The sequence below is a fragment of the Pan paniscus genome, chromosome 14 (genome assembly GCF_029289425.2).
Source record: "Pan paniscus chromosome 14, NHGRI_mPanPan1-v2.0_pri, whole genome shotgun sequence".
Lineage (NCBI taxonomy): Eukaryota > Metazoa > Chordata > Mammalia > Primates > Hominidae > Pan > Pan paniscus.
Genome location: NC_073263.2, coordinates 19,132,638 through 19,153,382, shown reverse-complemented (window position 1 = coordinate 19,153,382; position 20,745 = coordinate 19,132,638). Strand labels below are relative to the sequence as shown.

Here is a 20,745-nt window from a genome sequence, read left to right as displayed (position 1 = left end):
TAGTGAAGTATCTGTTCACATATTTTGCCCATTTTTTAAAAGTTGGGTTGTTTTCTTACAATTGAAGTTTATTTTTTCTTATACTCAAAATTTTAATTGACACATAGTAAATTGTACATATTTATGAGGTACAATGTGATGTTTCAGTACATTTTACATTGCATAATGATCAAATCATGGTAATTAGCATATCCATTGCCTTAAACATTTACCATTTCTTTGATGTAAGAATATTCAAAATCCTCTCTTCTAGCTAGAATATGAGTGTATTTTAAATGTACAACTATTTGTTTTCTCACAGTCCTATAAAATGATAGCTTGAGTCAATGAGGTATCCCCCCAAGTCCTATCAACCTTGTCTATTTTAGTGAATTTTAATATTGTCTAGAAAACATTAAACAAACATAGTTATTCAGAGAGGATAACTGAGCCCTCTGGTTATTCTCTCTAACCAACAAAGCTGAACACTTGATGTAAACTTCTTCATCAGAGTAAATAACAAGAATCCCCTCCATTTCATACAAAAGAAAAAATAATTGGAGAGATAGTCTCTGCTCTGAGGTTATTATCCTGTGGTCTTTGATTTTGGTACATTCTCCCCCACCCCATGCCCTTCTCCCTCATCTTTAATGAGTATCTGTATGTATGGCAGAACAGTATGTTTTTAAGTCTCTGCAGTCTTGGGCCAAGCTCGTTCTATTCCCCACTCTACAAGAATCACAAGAGCACCAGGATTCTGTTTGGGGTTGCCATGGATGCAGAGTTCTTATTACAGAACTGACTTATTCTCAATATGAGGTAAAAACCTAGAGGTGAGGTCTCTGAGCAAGGGAGTCCCATCCCATCCTCTGCCCTCTCTGTTGGCTAATGCTGTCCTCTCATCCTTATCAGGAGAATTAAAATCATGTAAAGTTTTGGCGGGGGAACTAGATGGCGGTCTCTGGGGCGCATAGACAGGAAAGTTTGCCTATACCCAGCTGGGAGGACCACTAATTGACATTCCTTTCCCCTCCCAGGGACCTTACAGAGTCCCCTTACCCTCAGGGTACTGGGGGACAACCAGTGGGTGTAAGGCCAAATAGCAATAACCTTGTTACTTGCCAGGAATTGGGTCAAGATTTGATTTAACAAGCTTGGTTTTGGGAACTAAAAAATGAAAAAAGGAAAAGCCATAATCTTGAAAGGCAACAAGTGAGAAAACTGCTAACAGGATCTTGATTAAATTTCTCCCTCTTAGAGAATGTTGTACCGACAACACAAAACCTCAGACTTGTGTTATTCTGGCAGCTGAACAGACCCCAGGCTCTTCTGACTGGCAATGGCGCTGGAAGCAGTCTGATCTGTAGGTAAGCAGGTCCAGGGCTTACAGGGAGAAACTCCTAGAAATCCAGCTCTGCCTTGGGTTGCCCTGGTTCACGTCCAAAGATGTGCTTGGGCCACATCTCTGGAGCACAAGGTGGTAGACTGAGAGCTTTGATATTTCTACTCCTACTGCAGATGAGCTGGTATAACTCCGAAGGTATGGAATTTGCTGTTGTCTGTGACCCAGCACATAAAAATAGAAAAATAATTAGATAGAAAAATAGTAGAAATAGAAAAAATTTAAAAAACAAACCAAGCCTCATTCTATGCCTGTTAATGTCCTTAAAAATATGACATTTTAGGCAGTGTGATAATATGCATATACTGGTCACTTTAATCTTTCCTACAGGGGCGGCTGGTTGCCCTAATGGTGGATGCTCTGTTCAAGGATGGTGAGCTAGTGTTCAGCTCAGGAAGCCACTCCACAGAGATGGCCACCAAAAGGGCTCCAGTGGTCCCATCTCAATTAACACCTGAAACATTGTTAATTATTACAGTGAAGGTCACAAATGGGTTTTTATTAGTGAAATTGGTGGCTTACAAAGCAGCATGATGGGTGTTACAATTATATGACATTTTAAGATCTGTGAATCAACTAAAGTGTTTTGGAGACAGCCCACCCTTGCATAAACAGGATAAAGGTGTATGAGGGTGGCCTCATATTTAGAGATGACACCCAAGGCTTGATCCTCATATGATCCTATCTCCAGGAAGGTTTAGGAAGATTTTGGCCTCTGAAACATTAGGAATCTGTTGAGAATGAAGCTTTCATGCTTGGAGCACCTAAAGTGCAGAAAGCTTACAGAAGCTTATGTACTGTGCCTGCTTGCTACTGAATGTTTTGTTAAATGAATATCTGTATGTGTGGCAGATTTGGTCGGAGACTTACTTTTCATTATAACCTGGTAGCATGATTATAAAGGTGTAGCTAACCTTCACCTAACTCAAACTTCTGTGGTTGCTCCTATCTACCAAAAAGCATTTAAGAATTCTGCATGACCACTTCAGTTTAGGACAGTTTGCAATTCTCACCTTCCTTAGAGGGCAATTTAGCTAGCTACTTATTCATGTCCCATGAGGGAAGTCATTCTGTGCCCCAAAGCAGCTTATCAAAGTATTATTTCAGACTTCATGCAATACTCTCCCTGAAAGGAGTTCACATCTATGGATGTCTCATGCCCTTTTTGGAGATTAGTTTCCCAAGGAACTTGCTTAGCAATCCTGGCTTGTCACCTGAATCTGGAGTAATTTGAATGTCTTCCCGTTCTCTTCCTCAGTAGAGGATGTCTGAAAAATCTAGTAATCATTTAATAAGGCTGCTTATGTCAGAAACTCAAATTCTTACCTTTTTGGTGTTTTGAACATTTTCCCCTGTTATGATTTATTCATGTATTCTGCATAAACAATCCAATTATTCATCTTGCTGAAAAGTAGCGGATGCCTATAGATGCCTTTCTTCTTGTAAAAGGTATTGTTTTTCCTGAGACCTGGATGAATTTTCAGGAGCCATTCAAGGACGTGAGAACACCCACTTAGAACTTGAAAGGTTCCCCTCATGGCTCTCAGACTAGGCTAACGAGATTTGGTCATTTGAACTCTGGCACTCCTTTCCCCACAGGCTGAAAGATTAGCACAATATTAATGTCTATCTGTGCTTAAAGGTTTGAGCTATTGATCAGAGTCCAAAATTAGTTTGTGTAGGATAGCTTTTCTTAAAGACATAAAAAGATACCATTTAATATATTGTTTCCAAAATGTGTTTCTCACACATTTCCACTGTGAGAAAGAGGTTCTGTGGTCAAATAAGTTAAGAAACCTCAGCACACTCTTAGAGAATCCCAGTTTTTATCAGCAGCAAAAAAATGTATGTGATCAGTTTCTTAAACTTATTTAAACGTTTGAAAAGTTAGAAAATTGTGGCAAAGAGCATTAATTCTTGAGTCTTGGGAGTGTATTACCTTGATGAGAATGTTTGTGTATTTGAAACTAAAAATATGTATGTTTATATTGCCACATACTGATTTTTATGGCATAACATATGGTGTAGAGAGCAGGTTGTCTAAAAACCAATATTGGCAAAATGCTGAATATTCAGCATGGTTTTATGAAGTTGACAGATGTGGAGTGTATTTTGCATGTGTCTTAACTTACAGATGAGGAAATAAAGTTGCAGAGAGATTAAATTAGCCAAGCCAGGGGTTTCAGTGCTAGGAAGTCTTGATATTGTAAAATATAGCCATATAACTTTAAAAAAATGAATCCAGACAAAAAGAAAACAAAATCATTGTAAACACATAATCCACTTTAAGTTCACAAAATGTTTTAAACATAATTAAGGCTATGCTTGACTTACCTACTTGTTTATTTCCTACCAAGGGTGACCGGGAACTAGCCATTGATATAGAAACATTCATTATTCTTACATTTTCTTTCTTTTTTCTGTGTCCTTTCTCTCTCTCTCTCTCACACAGACACACACACACACACACACACACACACACACACACACACACACAGTCTCAGAAGTACTGGTGCTGTATCCTGAAATTGTTTCTTTAGTTCTTGTCAAAATTCCTCCGATTTTATTTTTTGTGTCCTGAAATACTGTTGAGATTAACGTCCTGATTGCCTTCCAAAATATCTGACTTTATTTTTTGTATGTGCTTTTTACTCTTTGGTAGAGTTATGGATTCACTAACAGATTCTACTATATGCTCTGACAACTATGACCACAATGGGTGAGTTGACTGATCTAAGTGGTGAAAAATACTGGGAGCATCAATGGCAATAACAGCTTTCAATCAGAGACTTTAAGCATCTTTAGTAACATTGTTTTTGAACCAGAGTGGAGAAAATAAGATCAGGTCAGAAGAGGGATGCTTGGTACTCAAAGATTGTTTGTGACCCCAAGTAATTAGCAGCCAAACCCTTAGGAAACTATCAGAATGCCTGTGTATGATACTCTCTCAAGAGTGGTCCAAGAGAGGAGAGAATCCTTCTTGGAGAAAGAAGGTGGTAGCGTTGGACAGGCAGCAAAGGAGCCCTCAGCAGCGAGAAAGGAGCTAAGAGACCCTGTATCTGTCCCTCACCCTTCAGAGCTGGTGCCCCAAACTCAAAGCCATCATCACATTGGATGGAGCCCCTGCCTCAGGTTTAGTCACTTGATCCTATTTGAGGGGAAGCAAAGATCTGTGACTCATGAAGAGCATGAGGGTGGTGGAGGGACTTGATAATTAGGAAATCAAAATGGGCAAGAATAATGTGTGCCTACAAATGGGACATGAATTTGAAGCAAATTTAAGTTAAATTTGCTGCCACACATGATGATCTGGTTCAGTAATAAAGAATTGTATTTAAATCCTGATTCATTAAACTTTTTTGAGAGTCCTAAACAATTTTTATTACCAACACATAAAGACTTCTTTCCAGAGAAAAATGAAGTACCAGGTGCCAAATAATTGATTTACATGAGAATTTTTAGGGACAACACATTGTAATTTGTAGTGCAATCATAGCCAATTTGAACCAAAAAAAAAAAAAAAAAGTCGTGTATGCATTTATGTTGTTTCTTACTATTTACCTTTCAATCCTTTGCACTGACCCCAATGAATTGACATCAGAAATCTGTGCTGGAGTCAACAATGAAAGGTGATGTCATAATAGATATTGGAGATGGGAGGAATTCAGGTTTGTGAAATTCAGTCTCAGAATTATTCATGGGAAAATAGTTTTCTGGACACTGATTCTAAAATTCTTTCTAAAAAGTTAGGTCTTAAGTAAGCTAAGTCATATTTACCGTATCTTTTAGATTCAAGGAATTTTGTTGTTCAAATAAATTGGTCATATCACCACTCCATGTGGTAAATCTCTAATATATTTTTGCATTTGATGTTTGAAGTAAAATACAGCAACCTTACATAGAGCTTTATAATAAGCTTCATGTGTTCAAATATAATTGATACTTTTATAACCAATGCTGTTTGTGTTATACTCAGAAAGTTATTTCTTATCGTAAGATTACAAATATAGTCACCAAAATTTTTTTTATATTTTGAATTAATTTTCTACATTTAAATAAAACAAGCGCTGCTGCTGTTGTTACTATTCCCTTTTAACATCTCCCAAAATTAGTGTTTTATTCTGTACACTTTATGAGATGCCAGCTTAACAATACCCTTAATATGGCCCAAGGATTCTACAAAAGGAAATGCTGGTGTGTTTGTCAAAAGTGTTTTCTGGCTGGGCATGGTGGCTGAAGCCTGTAATCCCAGCACTTTGGGAGGCTGAGGCAGGTGGACCACGAGGTCAGGAGTTCAAGACCAGCCTAGCCAATATGGTAAAACCCTGTCTCTACTAAAAATACAAAAATTAGCTGGGCGTGGTGGTGCATGCCTGTAGTCCCAGCTACTCGGGAGGCTGAGGCAGAAGGATCACTTGAATCCGGGAGGCAGAGGTTGCAGTGAGCTGAGACAGCGCCACTGCACTGCAGCCTGGACAACAGAGCAAAACTCTGTCTCAAAAAAAAAAAAATGTTTCCTGTGCAGATTATCTATTCACCACTTGCAGATTTGAAGTTTACTAAGCATGTGTGATATCTAAAAGTTCATTTGAAGAATAAGTTTCAATGCCAAAAATGTTTAAAAGTGGGATATAGGAAGATGATGCAAAGATGGAATCTCCAAACATTTCCATTTTCACCAGGAGGACTTAATAGAATGTCTAACAGCTACTTTTAGATATTTTTGAAGTGTGAGAGGGGTGAGTTAGTTAACAAAAAGTAGACTATGAGATTAAAATGTCTATTCACTCTAAAATCTCAGCATTCACTTTCTTATTGTCGAGTTATTCATCAGACTCTTTTCAGAGACAACCTAAATGCAAGCTCTTAGAATATTACAACGTCTTTTATATGAGATGACGGGAAATAATTTCATGGCCTTTTAAAGGGTAGATGAGGGATTTGAATACCACTTTCAGATTAAGTAACTCCTATATTGAATATTACACTGTTTTATGGTTCATATCTCTATTGTGGTTGAGAGGTATTGCCAGATTTATTCACTAACAAGTAAATATTATTCAGTTTCTAATTAATATCCACTTTGGGGGGAGATACTTTCAGTCTGTGTTAGAACTATCTTCAATGTTCAGTATCCTGTTCCACATAAAACTTTCATGCACTAGTTTTAGCATTCATTGATTTTTATGTGAATCAGTTTAACTGTGATCATTACAAAATGGTGATTTTTTTTAAAAAGTAGTTTTTCTGTGTTTAATAAGTATCATTCTATTATAAGGAGAGCTATTCCTACCCCTGTTTATTCACTATTACTATGAACTTATAAATTCTTACATTATTTCAATGAATTACAATCCTTCCTGTCATTATTTATTTTGATGTTTAAATGGTCCCATATTTGGCCAGTGGGACTCCCTAAAAGCTAGCCCCTGTGTCCTTTTGACTTGACATGTTCCCATCACTTTTTGAGCATTTCCCCAGCCCTGGAATCAGCCGTTTACCCAAAGAACCTGATGCCCTTTAGAAACCAATATTTTGCATTTGGTATGCTCATTGCCATTGGCTCATTGCTACTTGTAGGCCTTTTTAATATATAGATGAGAGTACAGATACACATATTGACATATGCAGATATATGCATATATGCAACAATTTTAATATGTTTAATATACAGTATATACATTTATATGTGTTCTGTAAAGTATGTATTATTGTTTCACCTATATGTTTTTAAATTTACTTAAATGGTATTAAGTTGTATCTCATTTTGTTAGTTTTTTGCTTAGTAACATAAGATTATTCTTCTTGTGTATACCTTTTGTTGTTGCTTTTAACTGGTATGAAAAATTCCACAGCATGCATCCCCTAGTGAGGAACACGTATATTGCTTCCTACCATTTGCCTTCACAAAGGCTGCCGCCAAATGATTATCCTTATGCCAGACCCCTATAGACCTGTTTGAGTATTTCTGTAGGAACATGAAACAGGACTTGATGGGCCATGGGACTGCATAGTTTGAATTTGACTGAATACTGCCTGTTGCTCTCCCAATGGTTATACCAGTCTGCATCTCGTCAACAATGCATGATGGTTCCTACACATACACATTCACAACAACACTTGACATAATCAAACTTTCCAATTTATATAATCAAATAGATGGTAACATATTGTATTATGTTTTACTTTGCATTTATGTGATAACTCATGAGTTTGAGCATCATTTTATGTTCTTATAGCATTTGGGATTTCTTCTGTAATGGTCCATTCATGAACTTAGCCCATTTTTCCACTAGTGTTCCTGTCTTTGTCTTGTTAATTTACATGTGTTGTTTTTGAATATTTTATATTTTAGAATAAGTTAATCAAATTTCTTTTAAAATTATGTTTAATTTTCAAAGTGATTATGTTACATTTGTAAACAATATAGCAAGAATTCACTCTTTTTAGTAACATTAAAAACATGGTGCTATTGTTTGGAGGTTTGTACCCCCAAACCTCATGTTGAAATTTGATCCCCAGTGTTGGAGGTGGGGCCTAATGGAAGGTGTTTGGAAGATGAATAGATTAATTCCCTCCCTGGGAGTGAGGGTGAGTGAGTACTCAGTCTATTAGTTCTTGCAAGAGCTGTTGGTTTAAAAAGAGACCGGTGGCTTCCCCCACCTTGCTTTCCCTCTTGCCATTTGATCTCTGCACATGTCAGTTCCCCTTCGTCCATCTTCCACCATAAATGGGAGCAGCCTCAGAAGCAGACGTTGGCATCAGGCTTCTTGTGCAGCACACAACTGTGAGCCAAATAAACCTCTTTTCTTTATAAATTACCCAGCCTCAGGTATCCCTTATGGCAACACTAAACAGACTCAGATGCATGGAATCCCATTCAAAAGTTTGGACTATCGCTTTATGTATTCAAATCATCCTTCATGTCAGTTTTAGACATTGAAGTTATATTCTACAATAGGTCATCTGCCTGTTAGCTTTGGCATTGTTGTTCTTCATTCTCTTCATGACAGAACTTTTTGCCTTATTATTTTACTTTTGAAGTTTGAAATTTTCCCACTTTCAGTCTACAAAGGTAATTTCTAATCCTCATAGTTTTAATTTACACATTTAATGCTTTAATCTACTTAGAGTTTACCCTTAAATATGGTGTTAGGTAGGGATTTGGTTTCATTTTTCTCCCAATGGTAGGCTGATTTTCCAAATACCACCTATGAAACAGTTCATCCTTTTTCCTTGTTTATATAATCATCATCAATGACATATATCTACATAGGTTTATCTCTGAGCTCAATATTTTGCTCCATTGATACTTATGGCATCCCTACACCTTTTTTTATTACCACGATTAGTTATTAATGGAGCCTTTATATGTTGACATAGATTTTGTAGTAAGTATGTCAATATTCTAAAAAATTTTGAAAAATACCTATGTGGGCCCTGTGGTGTTTGGGAGAGGGAAGGGCTTTAAATACTAGGTTGATTTCTTTGTTACTTGAGTATTCTATTTCTATATAAATATATTTTCTTGCACTAATGTTAGTGTTTTATATTTGTCTAGGAATTTTTCCATTCCATCCAAGTTTTCACATTTATTAACATATAATTGAATAATCTCATTTTAAAAAATTTTAGTTGTGTTATAGTTATGCTCCCTTCTTGTACATTGTATTTGGATATTCACTCTGTTTGTTCTTGATTATTATTGCCACAGGTCTATTGTAGTAATCTTTTCAAAGAGACACACTTTTGTTTTGTTAATCTTCTCCACGGTTTTTTCTTCTCCAGTTCAGTGACTTATGCTTACCTCCTTATGTTTTGCTTCCTTATTACTCCATAGACTTTGCCCTGTGCTTCTTTTCCAACCTTTCTACTTAAATGTGTACTCTTTGCTTTTAACCATCTTGACTTCTTATTAATGCTTATATATCAGTAAATTTTCTTCTAAATATTGCTTCATTGTATCCTACAAACTTTGTCATGTTATTATCAATCAGTTCTTAGTATTTAAAATATTTCGTGATTTCCCTTTTAACATAAGAGGTATTCAGTAATGTGTAATTTAGTTTCAAATGTGGGTTTTTTTAAAAAAAACTAATCATATTACAGTATATTCAGAGAACAGCAATATGATATTGATCCTGTGGACTTTATCCTGTGGAAGCTTTCTTTATGGTACAGAGAGCTATGATGTTGGTCTGTCCTTGTGCCCTCATAGGTCTTTTGCTCTTTCTAGAAGGTGTTAGAATTTTCTCTTTGTCTCCATTAGATACTTAAAGCTGATTTATTTCTTCTTTCTTGAATTCTGGGAAATTTATCATCATAAATTTTCACATTTTGCATTTTTAGTTTTCATTTCTTCTTAGATTTCCATATTCTAGATGTTAGATAGCTGTTTTTATCCTCCATAACATTCTTCTTTTCTTTAGTATGTTCTCTTTATTCTTTTCTACTATTTTCTGGGTAAGTTCTTCAATCTTCTCAATCTAACCTTCTAACTCTAAATTAATTAGCTTTTCACATGTATCCAAACTACTATTTATCCCTCAACAATTTATATTTTTTGACAGTCATACTTTTACAGTTAAGGCTTTCTCTTTTATTTTTTCTTACGACTCCCATTCTCATTTCATGTTTCAACATCTTCCTTTCTGTCCTCTTATCCTTAAGAATATTTGTCATGCTTACTTTAAAATCTTGGTCAATGTGTTCCAGTAGTTTTGCTACAGTTGGTATGCTGTTGTTCAGCTTGTTGTATTTCTTTTTCAGTAGTTGTATTCCTCAGGTATCTAATCATGTTGGTTTGTGAACTCAGATTTTGTGTGGTTGTTGGCTACTCTGTCTGGTCATTTGTATTGGAGAAGGACTGAAGGACAAAGTCTGCTGCTGTTCTTGCAACATAATTATTAATAGCACCCACTTTTTCCTTTCAAAAGTGTCCTGGTTTGGGCAGGAATTATATAGTCAGTCTCACTGAAATCTAGGACGTAAGCTGTGTCATTGTCAGTAAGTTTAAAATGAAGAGAAGTGATGTGCCCCAGGGTAGAGAGTCTCAGGAACCATGAAACACTGACCAGGCAACTCCTCTGGGTTGTGAAAAGGAAAAACTTTAGACAAGGTAAATTTAACAGAGTTTAATAGTGCAAGAATGATTCGTGAGTTGGGAAGCTTTTAGAACGAGAACAAGTTCTGAGAACTGCAAGCTGGCAATGTGGCCAGACAGCATTATGGACAGAAAATGGAAGTGAGGTCCAGAAACAGCTTTGTTGGTTACAACTGGGTACAGCTGGATGTTTCGTCTTATTTGAATCAGTCAGCCACCCGCAATTGACTGAAGCTCAGCTGCTGTAATTGACTGAGACACAGCTATCTGTTACAAGTGTATATTCTATTCATAATTATGCTGTTAGTTTACACACTGGGTTAGCTTGCAGTTTGTTGCATAAGGACTCAAGCACAGAGGCAACCTCAGGGAAAATTTCGTTTAATTAAACAACTATATCACCCTGAAGCTCCTGAACAAACAGCATTGGAGGAGACAATCTCTCTGGTTTGTAACCTGGGCTTTGGAGATGGAGGCGGGTGGAGGAGTGAAGGCCCAAGGATGGCTCTTCAGCCCTTCCCTGTTTTCATCAGCCAGCCTAATGCTCTCCTAATTTTACTGTAACTACTCCTGGGTAGTTGCTGTTGTTGTCTATGGAGACAGGCAGGGATGGTCACTATTGTTTCCAAATAGCTAAATTGCATGTGTTTTTTTTTTTTTTTTTAGAACAGCTAGTTTATTAGTTGTAGGGTTATTGTAGCTAATTTGAATAAAAATAAAGCCTACAAATTCACATGGTATTTGATTATGTACAATTTAGTTTAATTCTTTAGCTCTGACCCAAATGAAGTGATATCACTATACCATGATGGAGTCCTCAGTGAAAGTGAAATGATATCACTAGCCTATAATGGAGTCATCAGCAAAAGGTGTTGTGTGTGTGTATGTTCATAAAGATACACGCAAATGTTAAATATAGACTTTCTTGGACACTGTTTCTGAAGTACTGGTAGTTTCAGCTTCTGTATGTAACATCCTTTTCTTTTTGGGTCTAGTTGGATACAAGATAAATAGATCACAAGAAGTCTACTTCTTCTTCCTAGCTGAGTTGACTAGTAGCCAAAACTTTTAGAAAACTGTTGGATTGCCTGTGTATGAGATTCTACCAGGTTGGGCTATATTAGTTTCTAGGGCTGCTTTAACAAAGTATCACAAACCAAGTGGCTTAAACAAAAATTAATCATCTCATAGTCCTAGAGACTAGAAATCTGAAATTGTGGTTGTCAGTAGGGTTGGCTTTTTATGAAGGCTATAAGGAAGAATCTGCTTGATACCTCTTTGCTAGCTTTTGCTGGTTGCTGGCAATCTTTGGCATTCCTTGGCAGGTAGACTCATGTCTAGAGTAACTGCAGCTATTTGACCAAAAGTGTAAGTCCAAATTATGTTTGTATCTGAATAATATGCTTTTATAATTCCTCAGCCCACAGCCAATTGAGTTGATGGTAGTAACCTATGATAGAGCCACCCATGAAATGTGAGTTAAAAACAAAGATTTATATACACGTAAGTATATATATACATATATTCACATAACATACACGCATGCATACACATACACACACAGAAATATAAAACAATGAAAGAGAAAGAGAAGTTGATATTTGTAAAATTCACCGTCAGGCATATCCTTGGAAATACAGAGTATCTTTGACACTATGTCTAAATCTTCTCACTGTAGGATCTATAGATAACCTTCTATTTTTTTTTTCAGACCAAATTGGATAAAAGAGGATGAAGTCATGAAAGGGATGCTTCTTCCTCTTAGTATATTTGTCACTCTAAGTTAGTAGTATCCAATCCCTTAGGAACCTCTGAGGTTTTCCATTTATGAGACTCTCCTACTACTAGAGTGGGCCAAAGGGAGAGAGAATCCTATTTGGAGCAATGAGGAGGTAACAGGTAACAGGGAGGAGTGAAGCACTCAGCAAAAAGAACAGAGTTCATGAAACCTTAATGGGTTCCTCACCCTCTAGAGTTCTACCACCATGTGAGGCTGGTGCCCCAAACCAAACCCAAACCCACAATCATTTTGTAGGGAGTTCCTGACTCAGGGCTACAGCTACACGGTCATATCTTCTGGGCAGGAAAGACAGCCATGATGGGTGAAAGTAAAGAAGTGACAGAAGGACTTAGGAATCAAGAATTTAGATGGGGTAAGAGGCATGTTTCCTTACAGACTGCAGTTACATTAGAAATAAATGCCACTGACCAGGCATGGTGACTCATATCTGTAATCCCAGCACTTTGGGAGGCCAAGACAGCTAGATCACTTGAGGCCAGGAATTTGAGACCAGCCTGACCAACATGTCAAAACCCTGTCTCTACTAAAAATACAAAAATTAGCCAGGTGTGGTGGTGCATGCCTGTAATCCCATCTACTCAGGAGGCTGAGGAAGGAGAATTGCTTGAACCTGGGAGGTGGAGGTTGCAGTGAGCCAAGATCGCACCACTGCACTCCAGCCTCGGTAAGAGTGAGAATCCGCCTAAAAAAAAGGATACACCTAGTTCGAATTAGTGATATACACATGAATATTTAAATATCAACCAGATAGTACATTATAGAGTAACTGTAGCTGTTTGATCCAAAAAGTAAGTTTAGAATTATATGTGTGTCCAACTATCTACTTTTATATTCCTTTAGCCTGCATACAGAATTGACATCAATGACCTGTGATAGAACCACCAATGAAATGTGAATTATAAAATATATGTACACAAATATGTAAAGAAATGTATAAGCAGATATACTACTTCTGTCTATCTAGACACACAAACACAGAGAGAGAGAGAAAGGGAGAGAAAGAGAAAAGAGAGAGAGAAACAACAGAAAGAAAGATGAAGATTATGTGCTTTACTCTCAGGATCATCCATGGCCATACAGAATGTCTTTTACACCATTTATAAATCTCCTCACTATAGGCCCTGCAGGTCTCTTATCCAACTTTTTGATTAAATTGGATAAAAAAGGAACAGGGCAAAAAAGGGAAACTTCTTGTTATTGTCTTGTCACCCTTAGTAGCAGGCACATACTTAGGAAAGTCAGATTTCCTGTGTATGAGACATACTAGAGTGGACCAAGGGAAGAAAACCCTATGCAGAGCAACAAGCGAGTAGCAGTGGACAGGGAGCAGTGGAGCCCTTAGGGAAAAACAAACAGAGCTAATGGCCCTGGCAGGGTTCCTCACACCCAGAGCTCTACCACCACGTGAGGCTAACACTACAAGCCCACACCCATCATCACATTGTATGGGGCAGTTTCTTGACCCTGTGTGAGAGCAGAGAAGACACCTATGATGGTGAAAAGAAGGCACTGATGAAGGGATTTTAGTGTCAGGAAATGAGATGAGGTCAAGGGGATTTGTACATAGAAACTGCAGCTGCATTTGAAATAAAGTAAACCACCAAATGCTTAGTTTGTGCTTCATTCAATTGTAAAGAACTAAACATCGCTTGTGAGTAATTCAAACCAGAAAGTGAAGTCTAGGATGTCATATTGGTGTTGGACGATACATATATATATTTAAATTCTGTAGCGCTGCCAAGTCTAAATTCAAATCAGTACCCTGGAGTGGAGCTATCAGTGAACTGTGAGACAGAAATAAATCAATATAGAGGCCGGGTGTGGTGGCTCATGCCTGTAATCCCAGCACTTTGGGAGGCCGAGGCGGGTGGATCACGAGATCGGGAGATCGAGCCCATCCTGGCTAACACGGTGAAACCCCATCTCTACTAAAAATACAAAAAATTAGCCGGGCGTGGTGGCGGGCGCCTGTAGTCCCAGGTACTCAGGAGGCTGAGGCAGGAGAATGGCGTGAACCCGGGAGGCAGAGCTTGCAGTGAGCTGAGATCACGCCACTGCACTCCAGCCTGGGCAACAGAGCGAGACTCCATCTCAAAAAAAAAAAAAAAAAAAGAAATAAATCAATATAGATATAAGGATATATGAACAAGGGAGGAAACAATTATATACCATTTATATATACCTATATGCATTCGTATTAAATCAAGGCATGCACCCACAGGTACTGCAGAGAAATATAAAGGTTGAGATTAGGGAAGTTCCCATTCAAGGGCATTAATGGAAAAACAAAACACTTTCACACATGTGTCTACGTGATCTCACTATAGGATATGAAGGTGACTTTATGTCTTGAATGAATTTAAATAAAAGATGACCACATAAAAAGAAGAATGATTTTTCTTACTAGTCTGTTTGATACTCTGAGTAAAAATAAAAAGTAATTTTCAGACTGCCCATATGTGAGACCTTACTATAATGGCTGAGGACAGCAGAGAATCCTCTTTGGAAACAGGAAAGGACAGCAGGGACAGAGAGTAGTGAAGACTTCAGGAGAAGAGAAAAAAGCTAACAACCCTAGAAATGTTTTTGTCCCTGCAGAACTCTGCCACAATACAGGGTGGTACTCCAAACCCCAAATACCATCATATTGGATTGTGTCCTTGACTCAGACCTCCAGTTACTTTACCCTACTTGTGGACCAAGAGAGACAATCAAGTGAAGAAGTAATGGAGGGCTTTCAAGGCAGCACATTTAGTGGAATAAGAGGGCTGACTACCTCCACACAAAAGTTTAGTTTGAAATAACTGCCACCACAAAGGCTGTCACGCATTGGGACTGAGGTCATAATAAAGAGGTTTATTTAAATCTGAAAGTATTACTATTTTCCCCAGCCTAAGATGTTGGTTGCCATCTTGTTGGTTGCCTCCTTTCTAATAAAAAAATGACATTTCAGACCAAATAGTGCCATACACATGAATAGTCAGAACTTAACTGGTTTATGTGCAGAGTAATGAAAGCTAGTTTTACGAGAAAAGTAAATTTTGAATTGTGTCTCCTGTCTGACTGTATTCTTTTGTCATCCTCTAGTCCACCCACAAATGAATTATCAGGAGTGAACCCAGAGGCACGTATGAATGAAAGGTGAGTTATGCATACGTGTGTCTTTATTTATCCAATTATAACTGAGCATAGAAGTATTCACACACACAGGCACATAAACAAATATATCCATTCATGCATCCATGCATCCATCCATACACACTTCTCTCAAACACATCCACTAACCCATGCACACAGTGGAAACATACAACAAGGAGACAGATGGATGGACATTTGTGGAGTTTATTCTGAGAAGCCTGCATGGCCATAGAGAGTGGTTTTTAACAGGGTTTCCAATTCTTTTCAATGTAGCCTTTGTTGGTAACATTGCATCCTTTTCTAATGGAGTCATAGGAAAAGGAGCAGGTCACAGGAGAGCTGCTGCTTCCTGTTAGTGTATTTGTCACCCTTAGTTCCTAGTAAGCAGCTTCTTAAAGGACTCAGATTTCCTGAGTTTGAGAGCCTACCAGATTGACAGAAGGGAGGAGAAAATCCTATTTGCAATATGGAGGAGATAGCAGCTGACAAGGAGCAGGGAAGCCCTGGGCAGAAAAGAACAGAGCTAATGGAACATGGACTTGTCCCTCACACTTCAGAGCTCTGTCAACATATGAGGTTGGTGCTAAAACACAAACACAAGCACAGCACCTCATTGGATGCAGACCTTCCTTAGACCCACAGCTACTTGCCTGTGTCCCATGGACAGGAAAGACTAGCGATGGGTGAAAGGAAAGACGTGATGGAGAGATCCAGGAAGTGGGCCATAGATGGGATTAGGAGGAGGAATGCCTACACAGTAGAGTTGAATTTAAAAGAAATTCACCCACAAAAGGCTGTCGTGCATTGGCCAGCTCCAGTGGTAGAGAGTTTTGGTGAACTCTTGAGTCAGTGAGTCTTAGATAGGTGTAAAGTATGTGTTGCAATCATATAAAGTATGATGTGTAGGGTAAATGGCATGGCAGATTCCAAAGAACCAAATACACACATGACTTCTGTAAGGGTAAGGCAATTTACAGGTTGAAAAGTAGTTGGAAGGTCAGGTGCGGTGGCTCAGGCCTGTAGTCCCAGCACTTTGGGAGGCCAGGGCAGGTGGATAACGAGATCAGTAGTTCAAGGCCAGCCTGGCCAACATGGTGAAACCCCATCTCTACTAAAAATACAAAATTAGCTGGGTGTGGTGGCGGGCACCTGTAGTCCCTGCTACTTGGGAGGCTGAGGCAGGAGAATTGCTTGAACCTGGGAGGCAGAGGTTGCAGTGAGCTGAGATCATGCCACTGCACTCCAGCTTGGGTGACAGAGTGAGACTCTGTCTCAAAAAACAAATAACAGCAACAAACAACAACAACAACAACAACAAAACAAAAGCAATTGGAATTATTTTGAACTGAAAACCTTAAGTCTAGGAAGTTACATGTTGTCTTACTATGTACATGTTAAGTTCTTTGGCACTGCCCTGTGTATGAATTGAGAGTATCTTCTAGTAGGCTGGTCAATGCACCATGTGATATCAAGGAAAACAGTTATACATGTATCTATGCATATACAAACACATACATACATGCATTCATGCACATGAGAGAGTTGGGCTATTGAGTGTGACAAGCATCCATGGGAACAAGGAGTTCCCTTGAAACTATTTCTAGAGTCCTCTCAGAATGAGCTTTGTATGCAATGTTCTTTTGTTTTTTGGATGGAGGTAGGAAAATGGGGAGGAACTCACAGAGGGAGGCTTTTTATGTTAGTGTTTGTCACATTACCATTCAGTGAGAATGAGACTGTGCTAGTAGTGTGGACCAAGGGAGAAGTGAATCCTGCTTGCAGCGAGAAGGAGATAGGAGTGGACAAAGATCAGAAAAATCCCAGCCAAAACAAAGAACAGAGCTAATTACCCTGGAATTATTTCATCCCCTCCAGAGCTCTGCCTTTATGTGAGGCTGACTGCCTTTGCCCATACCCACCCTCACATGGGATGGAGCCCTTGCTTGAGGCCTCCAGCTACTTGGCCGCAACTTTTGGGCAGGAAAGACAACTAGGATGGGTGAAAAGTGAGGAGGTGATTGGAGGTGATAGAGAATGAGGAACTCAGATGGGATTATACGAAGCGGGACTTAGAAAGTAAATTTGAACTAGAATTAAATGCTCTCCAACAATGCTGTTACACATTGAGGTGTAGATACCCTTACTTAATCTGGATGCATCACTATGTTCACAGCCTAAAATGCTCACTGTTGGCATAAGAAACCTCATTTCTAATAAAAAGACAAATGCCATCCCAGGTCAATTTAGTGATATATGTACATGTGAATAATTAAAGTGTAACTAGGGAATGACACATAGACTAACTGTAGCTATTTATTGCAAAACATTAGAATTACGCATTGTGTCTGACTCTGCCCATATTTGTCCTTTAGTCCTGATCCGAATGCCCTGGCGGGAGTCATCATTGAGAGAGCCCCCAGTGACAGGTGAATTATAAAAGATGTACACATGGCCAGGTGCAATGGTTCACACCTGTAATCTGAGCACTTTGGGAGGCTGAAGCAGGCAGATGCCCTGAGATCAGGTGTTCGAGACCAGGCTGGCAAACATCGTGAAACCCTGTCTCTACTAAAACTACAAGAACTAGCCAGGTGTGGTGGCAGGCGCCTCTAATCCCAGCTCCTCAGGAGGGTGAGGCAGGAGAATCGATTGAACCTTGGGAAGTGGAGTTTGCAGTGAGCTGAGAACATGCCGCTGCATTCCACCCTGGGCAGCAGGAGCGAAACTTTGTTGCAAAAAAGAAAAAAAAGAAAAAACAAAAGATGTACACACACACACAAAACAGTGACAGAGAAAGAGACCGAGATTAGTGGGATTCACTCTTAGATGTGTTCACGATAATACAGTGTTTCTTTGACACAGGTTCTTTATCATCTCACTGTATCGTGTATAGATAACTTCCACATTTTAACATTGTTTAGAAAAAAAGAAACTGACTATAGAGAGAGGCTTCCATCTGTTACTGTCTTGTCGCCCTTAGTAAGTAGCAGGCAAATGCTTTGGAAAAGCAGATTTTCTGTGTACCAGACATACCAGAGTAGGCCGAGGGAAGAGAGAATCCTGTTTGGAGTGAGGAGGAAGTAGGAGTACTTGGGGAACTGTGCAGCCTTCAGCAGAAAGCAACAGAGCTAAGAGCCTTGGAGGTGTTCTCCACCCTCCAGAACTCTGCCACCATGGAGGCAGGTGCTCCAAACCTCAAATCACCATCCTATTGGATTGTGCCCCTGTGTCAGACCTCTAGTTACCTGACCCTTTTTGTGGGGCATGAGAAACCACCATGCTGGGTGAACGTAAGGAGCTAATGGAGGGCCTTTTAAGCAGGACATTGAATGGAATAAGAAGGCTGCCTACCTACAAACTGGAGTTGAGTTTGAAATAATTGCCACCAGAAAATCTGTCACACATTGGGACTGAGGTCATGATAAAGAGGTTTACTTAAATCGGGAAGCATTACTATTTTCCCCAGCCTAAGATTTTGGTTGTCGTCCTATACATCCTCATTTCTAATAAAGAAAAATAGACATTCCAGGTTCCAATAGTGCTGTATACATGAATAGTCAGAAATTAATTGGTTTCTGTCTAGAGTAATGAAAGGTAATTTTTCCAAAATATAAATTCAGAATTATGTCTCCTCTCTGACTGTATTCTCTTATCATCCGCTAGTCCACAGACAAGCGAATTTAAAGGAACAACCGAGGAGGCACCTGCGAAAGAAAGGTAAGTAATAAATAGTTAAATAAAGTCACCCATCAGCATAAGTGTGCATAGAACTATACACACACACAGGCATATGAGCAAATATATCCATCCATCCATCCATCCATCCATCCATCCATCCATCCATCCACACTTCTCTTCAACACGCGTACACAAACTAATCCATGCACATGATGGAAACATAGACCAAGGAGAAAGGAGACTGATGGAGGTTTGTGAAATTTACTCTCAGGAGCCTGCATGGCCATAGAGATTTTTTTTTTTTTAACAGAGTTTCCAATTCGTCTCATTGTAGCATTTGTTAGTAACTTTGCATCCTTCTTTGGTGGAGTTGTATAAAAAGGAGCAGGTCATAGGAGAGTTGCTTCTTCCTGTTAGTGTAATTGCCACCCTTAGTTCCTACTAAGCAGTATTTTTATGGGACTCAGATTTCTGACAGAAATTAATTGGTTTCTGTCTAGAGTAATAAAAGCTAATTTTCCAAAAAAGTAAATTTAGAATCGTGTCTCCTATCTGTCTGTATTCTTTTATCATCCTCTAGCCCACACACAAGTGAATTTAAAGGAGCAGCCCGGGTGTCACCTATCAGTAAAAGGTGAGTTATAAATACATGAAGACACACGTATGCATAAGAGTGCATAGAGCTGTACACACACCAAGCACATACACAAATATATACATCCATCTTCATCCATACACATTTTTGTCAACACATTTACACAAACAAACCCATGCACAAAATGGAAACACCAAACACAGAGACAGATGGACATTTGTGGAATTTACTCTCAGGAGCCTTCATGGCCATACAGAGTATTTTTTAACAAGGTTTCCAATTCTTCTCATTGTAGCATTTGCTGGTAACTTTGCATCCTTTTTTGAAGGAGTTGTATAAGGAGGTCAGTTCGTAGGAGAGCTGCTTCTTCCTGTTAGTGTATTTGTCACCCTCAATTTCTAGTAGGCAATTTTTTAAGGGATTCAGGTTTCCTGAGTTTGAGACCCTACCATAGTGTTCCAAGAAAGGAGAGAATCCTATTTGCAACATGGATGAGATAGCAGCCAATAAGGAGTAGTGAAGTCCTGGGAAAAAAAGAACGGAGCTAATGGAACGTGGACTTGTCCCACACCCTCGAGAGCTCTGTCCACATGTGAGGTTGGTGCCTAGACCCAATCCAAACCCACCACCTCATTGGATGCTGCTTTCCTCAGGTGCGCGGGTACTTCACTGTGTCTCATGGGCAGGAGAGACTAGCATGATCAGTGAAAGGAAGGAGATGGTGGAGGGTTTTCCCAGTCATGTGAAAACCTCTCCTGGAAATAAATCATAAAGGTGTAAGTAATACGGAAAACCTGATTCAAGTTAATTATAGTGTAATGCTCAAGAAACCTTGCAAAATGAATGAGATTTTACAGAAGGAATAAAAGGATTGTGTTTAATCAGTGGCTGATTAAGGGAACATCTAGGTGAGAATTCTGTAGTTGCTCATTAAGCAATAGCATGTGAGTTTTGTATGTAGCATTGATTTTTAAGCCAATAAATAAATTTTTAAAAGAATTTATTTTATAGGACGTTGGACGCATGGGCAAATTAAAATGTATTTCTAT

The 20,745-nt window shown here is 38.8% G+C and overlaps 1 protein-coding gene across 1 annotated transcript in view; it reads left to right on the top strand.

The window, feature by feature from the left end:
* Positions 1–552: 552 nt before the first annotated feature.
* Positions 553–20,745, top strand: part of TPTE2 (transmembrane phosphoinositide 3-phosphatase and tensin homolog 2) — an 89,253-nt gene continuing 69,060 nt past the window's right edge. The window contains exons 1-7 of the mRNA XM_055097122.2: positions 553–906; positions 1,238–1,346; positions 4,044–4,100; positions 15,373–15,426; positions 17,796–17,849; positions 19,087–19,140; positions 19,682–19,735. Of these exons, the coding sequence (XP_054953097.2) occupies positions 4,048–4,100; positions 15,373–15,426; positions 17,796–17,849; positions 19,087–19,140; positions 19,682–19,735 (269 nt within the window). The 5' untranslated portion in view covers positions 553–906; positions 1,238–1,346; positions 4,044–4,047. The remainder of the gene's footprint in view (positions 907–1,237; positions 1,347–4,043; positions 4,101–15,372; positions 15,427–17,795; positions 17,850–19,086; positions 19,141–19,681; positions 19,736–20,745) is intronic.